The sequence below is a fragment of the Chanodichthys erythropterus genome, chromosome 11 (genome assembly GCF_024489055.1).
Source record: "Chanodichthys erythropterus isolate Z2021 chromosome 11, ASM2448905v1, whole genome shotgun sequence".
Lineage (NCBI taxonomy): Eukaryota > Metazoa > Chordata > Actinopteri > Cypriniformes > Xenocyprididae > Chanodichthys > Chanodichthys erythropterus.
In genome coordinates, this window is record NC_090231.1 from 6,830,190 (window position 1) to 6,844,146 (window position 13,957).

The following is a 13,957-nucleotide window of genomic DNA, read 5'->3' on the forward strand; positions in this document are numbered from 1 at the left end:
TTCATGTGAAATCTAGTATTGTGGAGTAACTAAATCAAATGGATATTAAGTAACTGAAACCTAATATGATGAACTGATTCTTACTTGTGCAGCTGACAGCATCTTTAGTGTTGAGGGTTTTGTTGCATTGCTGGCACAAAGCCGGATGCAGCAAACTCGACGTGCTGAACAGATGTCCATTCACTGATTTCTTGTCTCTCTCTTTTGCCTCTCTGTCTTTCTCACGATTTTTTTCCTTGTCTTTTTCCTGTGCCAGAAACGGAAAGAGAAATATTACAATAGGTGACAGCTGTTAACACCTACAGAGCACTGTAATGACCCATCACAGCTACTTCAGTTTAAACCCATTAAATTAAAGTGCTCATCATTTTCTTTAATGGCATTTCTGCCAAGTTATTTACTGCACTAACTCCTTACACGAAACAAAGCAAGGTGCGGGAAATACAGGACTTGGGACATTTTTTTATGGATGAGCACCACTGGATCCAGAGCTAATGAGTATGCCATTTAAAAGAGGATCTTAGTGGGCAGCCCTATTGTAAAAAAAATAAAAAACATCATTTCAAACTGAGGACATTTTCACTGTGATTCAGACAGTTGTGAACAAACATCCTCTCAATTGTTGTCAAGTTCTCCTGTACCAAAGTTCAGCTTCCTACTTGTAATTATAGGCCTCAAGTTAAGCAACTGTTTAGAAACAGCAACCGTTTTTGCTAAAGCTAAAGTAACAATAATTATCAGGTTTATTCTTAACATGAAATATTCAATTATGTATGGTTGAAGCACCATAAATCAAATACTGTACTGCAAAAAAGTCACTGGAATCCATTGTTAAGCAACTAAGGAGTTAACCATTTCAGAAACTGTGAACATCAAGAAGTGAGAAGAGAAAAAGAAGCACAAGATAAACCACAACAAAAAGTGAACAGACCCCAGGGGCAAATCATCCCTTTCCTCAAGCGAGGCAGTTTCTGAGATTTGGCCTACCTCTTCTCCCTTCAAGCTCTTCCTCTGATAGCGGCCCTGCACCTCGCAAAACTTTCTATATAGCATTACTGTAGGAGGCAGAGCCTTTGCAAGACTCTCAACCGAGTCAAAACGTTCAGCATCACCTCAGATTCAGGAGGAAGTGATCAAACACGAGATGGGAGGTGCTGTGACTCTTGCTTCCTCTTTTTACTACACTGTCGCTGCTGGTCTCTGATGAAATCTGAACATTTTGGTGTAAAAACGCCCTCATGAAAACTTTTATAGCAAATCAGTAGAGTTGCAAGCCTTTTAGACTATAAATTTAGCATTTAAACTTAAACTCCAAAGTTTAGCTGGTAGCTGGATTCATTTTAATGTTTAGTTTTTACAGTGTGAAACATGAGAAAATACATGTGGAACTATAAAATCTTGAGTGACTTTCAGGAAGTTTGGAGTATTAATATAAGGCTACTTCAGAAATAATGTATGTACTGAAACACTAAAGATTATTTAAGCCACAAAAAAATATATTGCATTAAAAAAACAACATCAAACCAAGTTGCATCTACAAAGAAATATCAGTATTTGGATGCTAAATTGCTAAAACTATTTATTTACAGGTTTCCTATCAAGTTTTTCCATGTGCACATTAGGTCTTTGCAGATATGTTCAGAGTTCACTTTGCATATGACCATTGCCGGAAGCTAGGATTTTTCTTACGAAAACCCATTGCTTCGCTTCAGAAGGCCTTTATTAACCTCCTACATTACTCTTATGATGGATGGATGCACTTTTTTGGGATTCAAAATCGTGAGCCCCATTCACTCCCATTATAAAGCTTGGAAGAGCCAGGATATTTTTTAATATATCTACAGTTGTGTTTGGCAGAAAGAAGATAGTCATATACACCTAGAATGGCTTGAGGGTGAGTAAATCATGGGATAATTTTCATTTTGGGGTGAACTATCCCTTTAAGTGTGACACTTGAGTTTCCATCTCTAGGTCTCTGCAGTCTAGAAATAAAGTACTGGTCCTTTAAATGCTGAGCTAACTGTAAAGAATGAAACATTATAGTGCCTCTTCTTATCGTTGTATTTCCTCTAGTGCTATTCCAACCCCTCACACAATCTACTTCTCCATTCATTTCAGTACAAGGGTAAATTCCTGTCTTGCATTTGACTGACACATTCATAATTCGCAGTCATCAGTATAAATGAATCCAATGATCTCATCGACAAATACATTCTTGGAGGAGAGGAAATTACTTGATAAAAATTACTTGACTGCAAACGTTGACTTACTCTCGCTTTCTTGTACATTTTGTTCTTCAGGTAGCTGAAAGTCCGGCCAACTTTAGTTGTATTTTTTTCAAAATCTCCTCTTAAAGGTCCGGGTTCCTCCTCTGTGATGCTACATATAAAGACATGAATTATAAGAGTGTTTCCGGAAATGTCCAAATGAATTGAGCTAAAAATATTCATTGGCGTCTTACCTGTATCCCATGGAACCGGAGTTACTGGTGTATGACGTCATGCCTACAAGTACAACGATGGAGTCAAATTGGCATCAATAACAACAACAAACAGCCTCCATCGGCAGAGCCTGATTTACATACACATGCAAAATTGTCTGTCTGCAAACAGAGTGCGTGATTTGTCTAGGATTTCGACTAGATTAAAATGACTCATTATGCCATGAACATGCTATGTGCAATACTAGAAATTTCAAAGTCATATTATAGTATATTGATATAATGATAATGATATTCTTATCATTAAATCAGATTTAGTTATTACTGTAGGTAGTTATCCCTGTATTCTCCATTAAATGTCAAAGAAACTACATGCATGCTCACGCATTACAATTTCCGTTTTATATGTACTGTCTATAACATTTCCTTTAAACGTCAATGCCATTTTACTGTGAAGAAAACAAGATCTATTTTGCTTTCTTTAGGGCACTGTACCTTTAATATCACAGCCTTATGTCTGCTTAAATGGGCTAATGTCTCAATATGGCTGTGTACAGCAATAAATGATCAAATTTGGATTTCATTAGGGCAGTATTTATATTATCCCATTAAAAAAATTATTGGAACAGTAAAATGTACAAAAATTTCATATTTCACAAGATCAAAAGCCCCTTTATTAAACCACTTTGTCAAATATAACACATTTTCTTCATTCAATTCTAACAACGCTGATCGCAAGCAGAGCTATAGACACAAAGGACTTTAGATATTAAGGGAGGTTTATGCTTAAAAAAACAAAAACAAAAACAAAACAACAAACAAATAAAGACAGAGGGATCCTGCAAAAACAAAAGCCAAATTTAGAGAAAATGCAGCATTACTAATTCACGTGCATCCATACTCTCTTTTCTTCATAGTAAAATGGCAGTGATGCACAAAGGATTAGGTTATAGTATACACATAAACCAGAAATTTAGAGACCTATGAAATCAGTTTTATTTTTTCCCAAATTACATTTTATTTTTTTCCAAATTCCTTTTTTTTTTGACTCCATATTAATGGTTAAAATTAATTTTAGTAATCAAAAAGCATGTCTAATTAATTGAAAGCATGAAACTTGTACATAATTATAAATGCACAATTTAACAACAGTATTAAAAGTTTAACAAATATTACTGTTTTCTGTTTTAGGTTGTCTGGATTCCTTTTTAATGGTTTAATTAAAAAAAATCAAAAAGCATGTCTAATTAATTGAATTCATGAAAACAACAAAATGCATTTAAAAAAAAAAAAAACAAAAACAAAATTATTTCATTAAATGTTTTTTTTTTTTTTTTTTCTGGCAATCAAATAAAGGCAAAAAACAATTGAATTTATCTTTTAATCATATGAAATTAAAGTGCTGCACAACAATTTGTTGATTATTCCTAAAAAAATTCCTAAAAAAAATAAAGATTTAATCATAATTTATTATTATTAGTTTTAGCATTATTATTACACTGAGGTAGCTAAATTCTACTGTACAGCAGTAATGCATTTCTGTCATTACTCCTTCAAGTTAAGCCAAACTTTTATTTTGACAGGTTGCTGTGAAGACCTTTGAGTTTCAAAATTCCGTGACATTCTGCGTTATACAGTAAATTCCATTTTTATGACTGGATTCCGCATTTCTGTCTGCATTTTCTGAATCACGGAAACCATACAGCCATAGAAATTATAACATGTGAGCAGGCAAAACAATTCCCGTGCGCATGCAATAGTTTCTCGTACACACGAGAAAGTCTGTATATTTTTGTTTATTTTTTGCAAAGTTCCCTTTAGGGCCTCTATAGTACATAACTGCAAAAAGATGAGGTAGAATGTGACCTCCTCCAAACTACATTTTAGAAAAGTATACTGGGTTAATTCTCCTAAAAATGAAAACTAGTGACAAGCAGCTGTCAAAAGGACATAAGTACAATTAGGCTGGGTATAGCTAAATATATTAATCAATATTCTTCCAAATTGTGACGCTATTCAATATATATAGATATTTTTGCATTTGCCTTCGAAAAAGTGTGATTTTTTTGCCCCCCATGAAAATACATGATCTAGATCAGTAGTTCCCAAACTTTTTAGAGTGCCGTACCCCCTGAGGGGTTTACCTTCCTTCTGCGTACCCCCTCTCTTCCACTTACACTGCAGTCATACCTTTTCCATTAAAGGACAATATATGCCCCTTAAATTGATTTTCCTTTACCTTTATGAATAACTTTATAAAATAAATAATGTTTTAAATAATGTTCAATAGAGAAATATGCAATGATGGTAAAAATGAAGTGATACTTTTACATAATAAACTAAAACCAGCAGCTGTACCATCTCCTGTGGTTTTCGTTGGAATTATTATTTTGTTGCAAAGTAGAGTAAATACTGACAGTGTTGTTTAATTTTGTTTGTTGACCTGTTGTATAATAATCAATGTTACATTTGCAATCATGTGAATATTTGGGAATAATTGCATTCTTGCTCTCTATCAACATTAAATACAAGAACTCACACATGGTATGTTTTTGTATCGCAGAAAGTTTGAGTCTTAAATCGATCTCAGTCCACTGTGTCTATATTTGTTCTTCATGTGAGTAAGTGCTAAAACCCCACTTTTACAAAGGTGTCGAGAACAGCAGTAATATAGCACAATTTTCTAAGGTAGCAATGCAATATGTCATATGCTCGCTGCTTGTGTGTCAGTTTTCACCACAAAAGATGAGGTAAATTATGGAATTTATGTATTTACAGCATCTAGTAAGGTAGAATTAAATGAACAGACAGCAAGACTCGGCATTTTGTTTGCGTACCCCCTTCTGTCACCTCACGTACCACCGTTTGGGAACCACTGATCTAGAATAGAACAGCTATTGTTACAAAGTACATATACATGATGTTCCCTCATTTTATATCATCAGAAAAGAAATTGCAATAATTCAGGGCTCTACAGTAAAGATCCAGAATATGGATTGATCTATATTCAGGTTTCAAAGGTGGCTAGCATATTTGGGATCATCTCTACATCTACTGTGAATCACAGGACGACATCTAGTGACACGACACTAAAGATTACTATGCTGAAGATGCCATTATCTAGCTCCTACTGCAACTTACTTATGATGTCCTCCTCATCACTAGATGAAGAGGTGACATTAAACACAGTTTTAGATTTGGGGAGGATCGGTGAGAGGTTGAAGGTAAAAGAGATCCGCCTCTTTCGCCGAGTTCGTCCTATCGCTGGGCGGTCGCATTGGGGATGGAAAAGTCAGAGCGAGTACTTATTAAAGCAAATGATTTAGAGGGTGTGAGAAATGAGTGGAGGACAACTAACACAAACCAGACGAAGAAAACAAATTACCCTATACTAGTACAACCTGAACCTGCACAACCTCTGAAAATAAGGAATTAATTATAAATATCTGGTATTCTGAAAGCAAAAGATGTTTCTAGTATAAAATCAATCTAAACTGAGAGAAGAGATGGAAATCAAGCAGCTTTACTTACCATCTATGTCCCGTTGGCTGATGGAGAGCATAGAGACTGATTTCATGAGGGGGAGAGTCACAGATGGACCGCTGTGTCTGAACTGATGATGCTTCCTCGATTTCTGCAATCACAAATTTAGATGCTCAGTGTTAAATTTAAGTTCACAGAAAGATATTGCACAGCAATGTTGCCTCTAAAATGCGCACATCTTATACCCCGGCTGGTAAATTCAGTTTACAGGTTTCATAGAAATATTATATTATATAAGCCTTATAAATAATTTATCTCACAAGGGGAATTCATGAGAAATAAATAGACATTTAATTTTCATGAATAAATGCTGTCTGTAGTCAATAATCGACCATACAAATAAACATTATGGTTGTCCCAAACCGTCTGGTATAAAGAATATTTTTGCTCAGGTGGCCAAATTTTCCATCTAACAGAGAAAAGCTTTGCCCGAGAGAGAGAGAGAGAGAGAGAGAGAGAGAGACAGAGAGAGGGAAAAAAAATAAAAGGAACACTGTTGCACAGTATTAAACATCTTTTTCTACTAGGGCTGCATGATATATCGCATGCGATTGTCACGCGCATTTCGTCGCGCTCATTATTGAAGGCGATTCATCTGCGATATGAACACGATATTGCGTGGCTTGTCAGTGATCTACGGCTCTGTCTATTAAATGCCGCTCCATTTGAAAGCAGGTGATGACGATTTAGCGGTAATCAGGCAACCAGCTTTACTGACGAAATGCGCGTGACAATCGCATGCGATATATCGCCCAGCCCTATTTTCTAACTCATTGGAGTTTTTAATATTTGGTAACACTATTTTACAGTGCGTAGTTACATGTTACTACATGTACTTACTATAGTAATAACAGTAAATTATGCATAATTACAAGTAACTAATCCTAAACCCGTTAGCACTTTATTTTACAGTCCTGTTCCCCATGTACATACTACCTACTTATTATAGTAATTGCAATAACTGGGTAATAACTAGGTACTTACCCTGAACCTACCCCTAAACCTAAACTTAACCCATGTAGTTGCCTTATATTGCCCAGTACTTAGGCAAGTACACGGTAAGTACATGTAAGTGCACGTACTGTAAAATAAAGTGCAACCCCAAACCCTAAACCTAACTATAACTCTATAGTAAGTACATGTATTTAATTAATAGTACTCAGTACTTACTTGAGACAATGTAACTACGGCACTGTAAAATAAAGTGTAACCTAATATTTTCATATTTCACAGTTACAACCTAAATCCAGTATATTTTAAATATGGCATCTTTTTGTGAATGAAGGCCACTATCACTGATACTATACAGCTACTAATGTCTCTATGAAATGAATTTTTTTAAACATTAATGATAGACATTCAACAGTATAATGGAAAGCTTTCAATTTCAACATTTATTAGGCTTTAATATATTATATAAAAATACAATTAAATATGACATTTATTATAGTGGGTTTATGTGAAGATTGTTTTACGTACACTTAAATTAATATATTAGCCGTGTAGCCGTGTAGCCGAGTAGCCGTGCGATATGGCTGTATATCAGCACGCTGTGATTCGTCCGTAGGTAATCACAGCGTGCTGATATACAGCCATATCGCACGGCTATGAGTGTGATATTGCGTTTATACAACAGTTCGACGGCACGAGTGTGTAAATAAATAAGAGCAACAACTGAGTGTCTTTAAAACCCTCTTTTGTGCAGCACTACTTCCTTCCGCCACGGATTCAAATCTCAATTTGACAGTTGGACCAAGCCTCCATTGCTAACTCTAAAACATCACTTTAGAACTAGTAACGAAGGAACGTTGAGTCGCTTCATTGAAACACATTGAATTTTCTACAGTATTAGAGAGAGAGAGAGAGTAGCTATTACCTGTCTGGTATATTGCATTACATTCCTTCATCAAGTCGATGTCCATAATATTATATCCTTTATACAAGTCCGTTTGAATGTCCGCTGAGGAAAGCAATCTTTTTTTACAGCTTTGGGAATTTTCCATAGCACCACAGCGCTAAAACAACTTCCTTTTGCAAAAGTTCCTTTCAATTTAAAAGTCTCTTGTGCTTCACTGACTAATTCTCCTGTAAAGTGTTGCCGCCATCTAATGGCGTATTAATGTAATGTTCACTCAATCCATATTACTTAATGGACATATTTATATAAAATAATATTTATTGAACAACATAAGCACAATTGTACAGTTCAGTCAAACATAAAGCACTAGTTATTAAAAAAAATAAAAATAGGTCACCATTTACGCTGGTATGTGGGTTTTACGAATGAAAAGGATTTTAAAAAGCTTGTGACAAAACCTCCTAACTCCATTGGATCCTCAAACTGTCAATCAAGCCTCATTAATCCGCCTCACCTCTGAATGAAGTGCGCACGCAGTTTGGACATCTCTGTGCAATGCAAAGGTAAATAAAGATCTGATGTTTGAAAAAAAAAAAGTAAAGCGTTTTCTTTACTCAAAAAACCATATGTTTATAAAGTTTAATGTTTTACGTATTTAAAGAGCGGAGAAGAGTCTGATATGTCGCATCTAGTTGTAGCCAATATGCTATATAAGGATGTAACGTAACGTTTATTATTATCAAATTTAATATAGCACAATTCGACTTGCTCTGGAACAAATAATAGATTAATAAGACCAAAGATTGCCCGTTCTATGTACTCAAATTGAATTATGTCTCGTGTTTAACCAGTATAAGAGCCAGCGGCAAATCCCCTAGGCACTGGCCGAGATGAAGCTGTTCTCGGCGGTTACAGAAGCACTGGACGGCCGCTGACGCACTCGAGCTCGCATCTCCGAAAACGTCAAAACAAATTGTAAAATAGGCGCTGTTATTAAATATGAGTCACATATTTCAGGTCTAAACAACTACATTCTCGCCTAAAAAACTATTAAAACTACAGTTCGTGGTACAAGAAGTAGTATTTGTAAAAATTACGGTTGATTTGATCGGCCGCCATGACGGTCACTTCAAGCGGAGTGATACAAACGGTGAAAAGGCCGTAGGAGTGATGTTATCACTGAAATATCGCATGGCTATCAGCCAATCAGATTCGAGAACCAGACAGAACTGTATATATATATTAATTAAAGTGTACTTAAAAGAATCTTCACATAAACCCACTATAATAAATGTCATATTTAATTGTGGCCTTCCTACCTGTCTAACAGGTAGAGGAAATATACAGAAATTGAATAAAGTTATCAAACACGTTACTGCAGTCTTCAGTGCATAAATGATAAATTAAATACAGATTAATCCTTATTAAAGCTACTGTTACCTTTGTTCTTTGATTAACATTAATGACAGACATCACAGCAACTGGTTTATTAGACTGCTGTCACTTTAAGACCTGCTGTGACGCAGATCTGACATGCATCTCAATTTCTCACAACTCTTTAAGTTCATTTAAGATATTATTTACTGTAACTCATTTAAGACTGCTCTTATGAGGATACTTGACAAAATGAGCAAAGAAAGCAAGAAAGAAAGCAAGAAAGAAAGCAAGAAAGAAAAAGAAAGAAAGAAAGCAAGAAAGCAAGAAAGCAAGAAAGAAAGAAAGAAAGAAAGAAAGAAAGAAAGAAAGAAAGAAAGAAAGAAAGAAAGAAAGCAAGAAAGAAAGAAAGAAAGAAAGAAAGAAAGAAAGAAAGAAAGAAAGAAAGAAAGAAAGAAAGAAAGAAAGAAAGAAGTAAGTGGGTGGCTGCTTTATTTGAAGTGACACATGAAAGTAAAGCTGTGAAGTTCTCACAGTTTTGTCTGTGTTGTTGATCATTATGACTAATACAAACTTCTCTAAAACTCTTTCAGGTAAAACAGCACATTATGGAAGCACAACAGCTGCTCAGGCCGATTCATGTTGGCTTCGAGTAACCTTTTTAAAAGGTTACTCTATTTTAACCAAAATGTCATAATTTGGGGAAGATCACTCTCATCTCACCTGACCACCCGGACTGCTGCTGTCTCCCAAATCAGACTCAGGACCTTCTTCAGTGAGAGACATCAGTGATCCCCTCTCTTCACTTTCCTGCCTCTGCACTCCGCGCTGATCTGTGGATGGACCTCCGGACTGAGGTAACCAACGTTTGCCATCCTCGATCCCTGCTGTCAGACCCTCCAGACTATAACTACAAAAGAACACATCGCAAACAGCTCAGATATGCCAAGAAAAAAAAGAGGAAAAAATAACTAAATAAATTATGGCGTCTATCTACATGGTTTCCTTTCCACCCAAAAAGGTGTCCCCGTGTGTGGTGTTCTACTGACCTACCAGATGCAAAATATGCAAAGTGGATGTTCATATTACACTAAACCCAACACAGAAGTATCCACACTTTAAAAAAATGACTAATTATACAATAATATAAAAAATGGAATTACATTATGATATATTTCAATGCAACTACTTGAGTAGTAAAACTAAATAATACTAAAAAAAATAACTTTAGACAGTAAAAAAGAACTAAAAGTGCAGTATTAAAATGGTTTTGGGACTATGCAAAGCTGTTTTTACAGTCTAGTATATGAAAACAGAATGGCTGCTGATAGTCTGAGACACCAGGTCTTATCAAAGAAGCGACACCACAGACGTAAAGCTCAAAAGCAGCAACGAAAAGCACAACCTGAGGCTAAATGAGAAGTGCGCATTTGACATTCAAGCCTCAAGATAAATAAAAGTGTACTAGCCTAACAGAAATAAAGAATAAACCTACACTGTAGATATTGCACTACTGTATATATGAAATAAATGAGGGTCTTGTTTTAAAGGTGACTAGAATGTTTCCAGACTATATCTGAATTATATAGAGATCACAATTGTATTAAACCTCAAATCAATTTTAACATAAAACAGTGAATATGTAGATTATTTCTAAATGACAACATGACACTTATTTAATTGGTGTAACCTACTGTAGTCATGTCAAATCAGTCGTATTAAATAATATTTCACATTTTGGTGCAACAGTATGAAACATATTTGTAACAAACTTCTTACCTGACATTCGGGCCAGATACGAGAACAACAATATTAGTCATCATGCAACCAACAAAAAGAAACAAAAAAAAAAAGCCACAACAAAAACTACACAGCAAAATGCAGCTCCCCGTAAGTATCTCAGCAGCAACACTCCTAACTTTTAAAAGCCATCATTTATCCAAGCTGTAGCACAAAATAAGGCCTAAACAAACGCCTCACTCTCAGACAAACAGGTAATGCAAATGATGATGCAAAAGCTCTTTGTGCTAGTCAAAGGGGATGGCTCTTCGGTTGGACTTACAGGAAGCTTGCACACAACGCGGTCACACACACTCTGTACCTGATGAGCTCTCTAATTTCTTCCAGCTCTTGACAGGGCTCACTGGGGCACCAGCTCAGACTGGGCAAAATATAGGGGGTGCCAGTAGGCACAAACCAGTTAGAGGGGGAGGTAGGGTAGAAAAACGAGCAGTAAACAGTTTGTTAGGGTTCATTATTGTGCTCCACTCTTAGAAGAAAAGGTTCTATATAAAGAAGGGGTTTCAGTTTATGGATTTATTTTTAATTAATTAATTTTGTTTTAATTTACTTTTTATTTCGATTCAATTTTATGAATTAAGCAGCATGTAAACATACTTTATCACTAAAGCAAATTGAAATAACCCTTCAATCATGAACATATTATGCAATAATTTAAGACTTTTTTAGCATTTTAGCAAATTTTCTTTAGCCCTCTGGTATTGTTCATTTGGGAGTCACACTTGTGTTGTTCGTGGTCAAAAGTGATGGCACACCTGAAAATTGTACTTTTTTATTTTCAGTAAAATCAATGCTATATATTTTTGTTCAATAATATGTTTTTCTTTTTATTTTGTATTTTGAGACAATTTTATGTTACTAATTAATATTTTGTAATAATTATGATAATTTTTTCCTATTGAAAAAAAAAACACAAATTATTTTTTCTAACAGTTATATATATATATATATATATATATATATATATATATATATATATTTTTTTTTTTATTAAAGCTGTATTTCATGTTAAAATAGAGACATAGGGCCCTATCATACACCCTGCACAATGCGGCATCAGGCGCGATGAAAGTGTTTTTTGCTAGTTTCAGCCCGACGCAGTTATCATTTTCACGTTTAGCACCCACATTATTTAAATAGCAAATGCATTTGTGCCCATCTGTTCACCCATGGGCGTGCTGGTCTGAAAACGAGGTGTGTTCAGGTGCATTGTTGGCACATTTCTATTTTGAGGCAACTAAAATAGACTGCGCCATTAACTTTAAACCAGATTTCAGTTGGCCAATGGCACAGTTTATTTCAGTTGCCTCAAAATAGCAATGCGCCAACAATGCACCTGAATATTTATTTATTTTTTGTTATTTAAAGAGCGCGTTAGTAAAATGCTCATGCGGGTACACAGCGTGCATACACTCATCCGGCTTGTCCCGTAGATGGTCTGCTCACGCGCTTTAACCTTGCGCACGAGCAGATCCATTTTCTCACTAGAGAAGCGTTCAGTTTTACTGAATTGCAAATTCCATCATATAAACAGCAAATCTGGCATGGAGCGAGTGCAATTGGCTTTTAAAGGGAATGGGAGATGAGAATCTAAATTGGTTTATTGCACGTTACAACCAAAACACACCCATTACTCATTAAGAGAATAGGGACAACCCTTTTAGACCATTTTCCCCATCCTTAAACTAGCAAAAGTGGATTCGGACACGCCCTAAGTGCACTTGCGCCATGCGCTTAGATCGTTAAAACTGTGCGCTAGATTGTTCCCTATGCCTTTAAAATCCAATTTTTGAAGGCTAATTTGTGCCATCTGGAGAGAGTAAAAAAGAAAAAACATCTGTAAAGCCATGGTGTAATCACTAGATTCCTACAGTATTATATTATATTTTATATATACACACACACTCAAAGACTACTTTTTGTCAAGGTTTAGCTATTTTTAGTTTGAAATGTTGATTTGAAATGTCAGTTTTTGCATAAATTTTACTACAGTCAAACTTACATATAACATAAAAATGTCTATGATTTGGGGAAGAACATCTATTTGTCTACTTTGCACTTTTGATATTTTATAGTGTCAGCCCTTCACTGCTGTGTGCTATTGTCAGCATTATGGCTTATTTGTAGATTGTACCCACCAAAATTTGCTTTCTTTTTTCACATTTTTCGTATTTCCCATTCATTTCCAATGGCCGCGAACAACAAAATTGTGACTATTTAGCTTTTTCAAATAAAGTCCAAATGTTTTTTTTGTTGTGGTTTTTTGTTGTTGTTGTTTTGTGGTCACATAGCAATTGCCATAACATTCCCTGAGTTTCGTGCCATTTCTATGTAGCAGCAATTTTTTTTTTTTCGGTCTAAAACGACCGAACAACACCAGAGAGTTAAAGTTTAGTCAAGAACCCTGAGTAGAACCCCACTGAACCTGTTTTTCTAAGAGAAAATATTAGAGCGCAACAGTAGAGTTCCAGAAGTAAACATGATATTCATTTTCTCCACATAAAAAAACTTGACAAAAACATATTTGTTTTATGCATACTAAAAATGGGAAACACTGTTGCGCTCTGTAAGGATTTCAGATCTCAAAATACTTCAAGGATATAAAAGAAAACAAGATACCTTCTTCTGTAAAATACAGGTCTTTCCCCTCCTGTACCTCGTACAGAACTGGAAATGGAAAGATGAGGTATGAGATGACATGGAAATATGAGAGATTTTTACTATGACTGACTTCAAATATCTGTATAATAAGATATTTGAAGGATAATATTTTATCCTATGGAACTAGTAAAGTATGGAAAAGAGTGAATGCAAATCAGTAACAAAGGGAAGAGGGAAGTGAGAATGACTGAAGGAGCATGCAAAGGCTTGAGGGTGTCACATGATTAAAAAGTGCGAGCGATGTTGTGTTTAAGGCGTTAATGCATTAGCATTCAGTGTGA

The 13,957-nt window shown here is 35.3% G+C and overlaps 1 protein-coding gene across 8 annotated transcripts in view; it reads right to left on the reverse strand.

Annotated features, from left to right (window-relative positions):
- The window catches only part of LOC137030830 (A-kinase anchor protein 13-like), a 107,899-nt gene that overhangs the window by 27,540 nt on the left and 66,402 nt on the right, over nucleotides 1–13,957 (reverse strand). For 6 of the 8 annotated variants that reach the window (XM_067401278.1, XM_067401277.1, XM_067401276.1 and 3 more), the window contains 7 exons: nucleotides 13,635–13,682; nucleotides 11,317–11,376; nucleotides 9,939–10,125; nucleotides 5,972–6,074; nucleotides 2,462–2,504; nucleotides 2,271–2,379; nucleotides 85–247 (listed from right to left, as the gene is read on the reverse strand). In XM_067401278.1, the coding sequence (XP_067257379.1) occupies nucleotides 85–247; nucleotides 2,271–2,379; nucleotides 2,462–2,504; nucleotides 5,972–6,074; nucleotides 9,939–10,125; nucleotides 11,317–11,376; nucleotides 13,635–13,682 (713 nt within the window). The remainder of the gene's footprint in view (nucleotides 1–84; nucleotides 248–2,270; nucleotides 2,380–2,461; nucleotides 2,505–5,971; nucleotides 6,075–9,938; nucleotides 10,126–11,316; nucleotides 11,377–13,634; nucleotides 13,683–13,957) is intronic. The other 2 variants (XM_067401281.1, XM_067401282.1) reach the window with 2 other exon arrangements.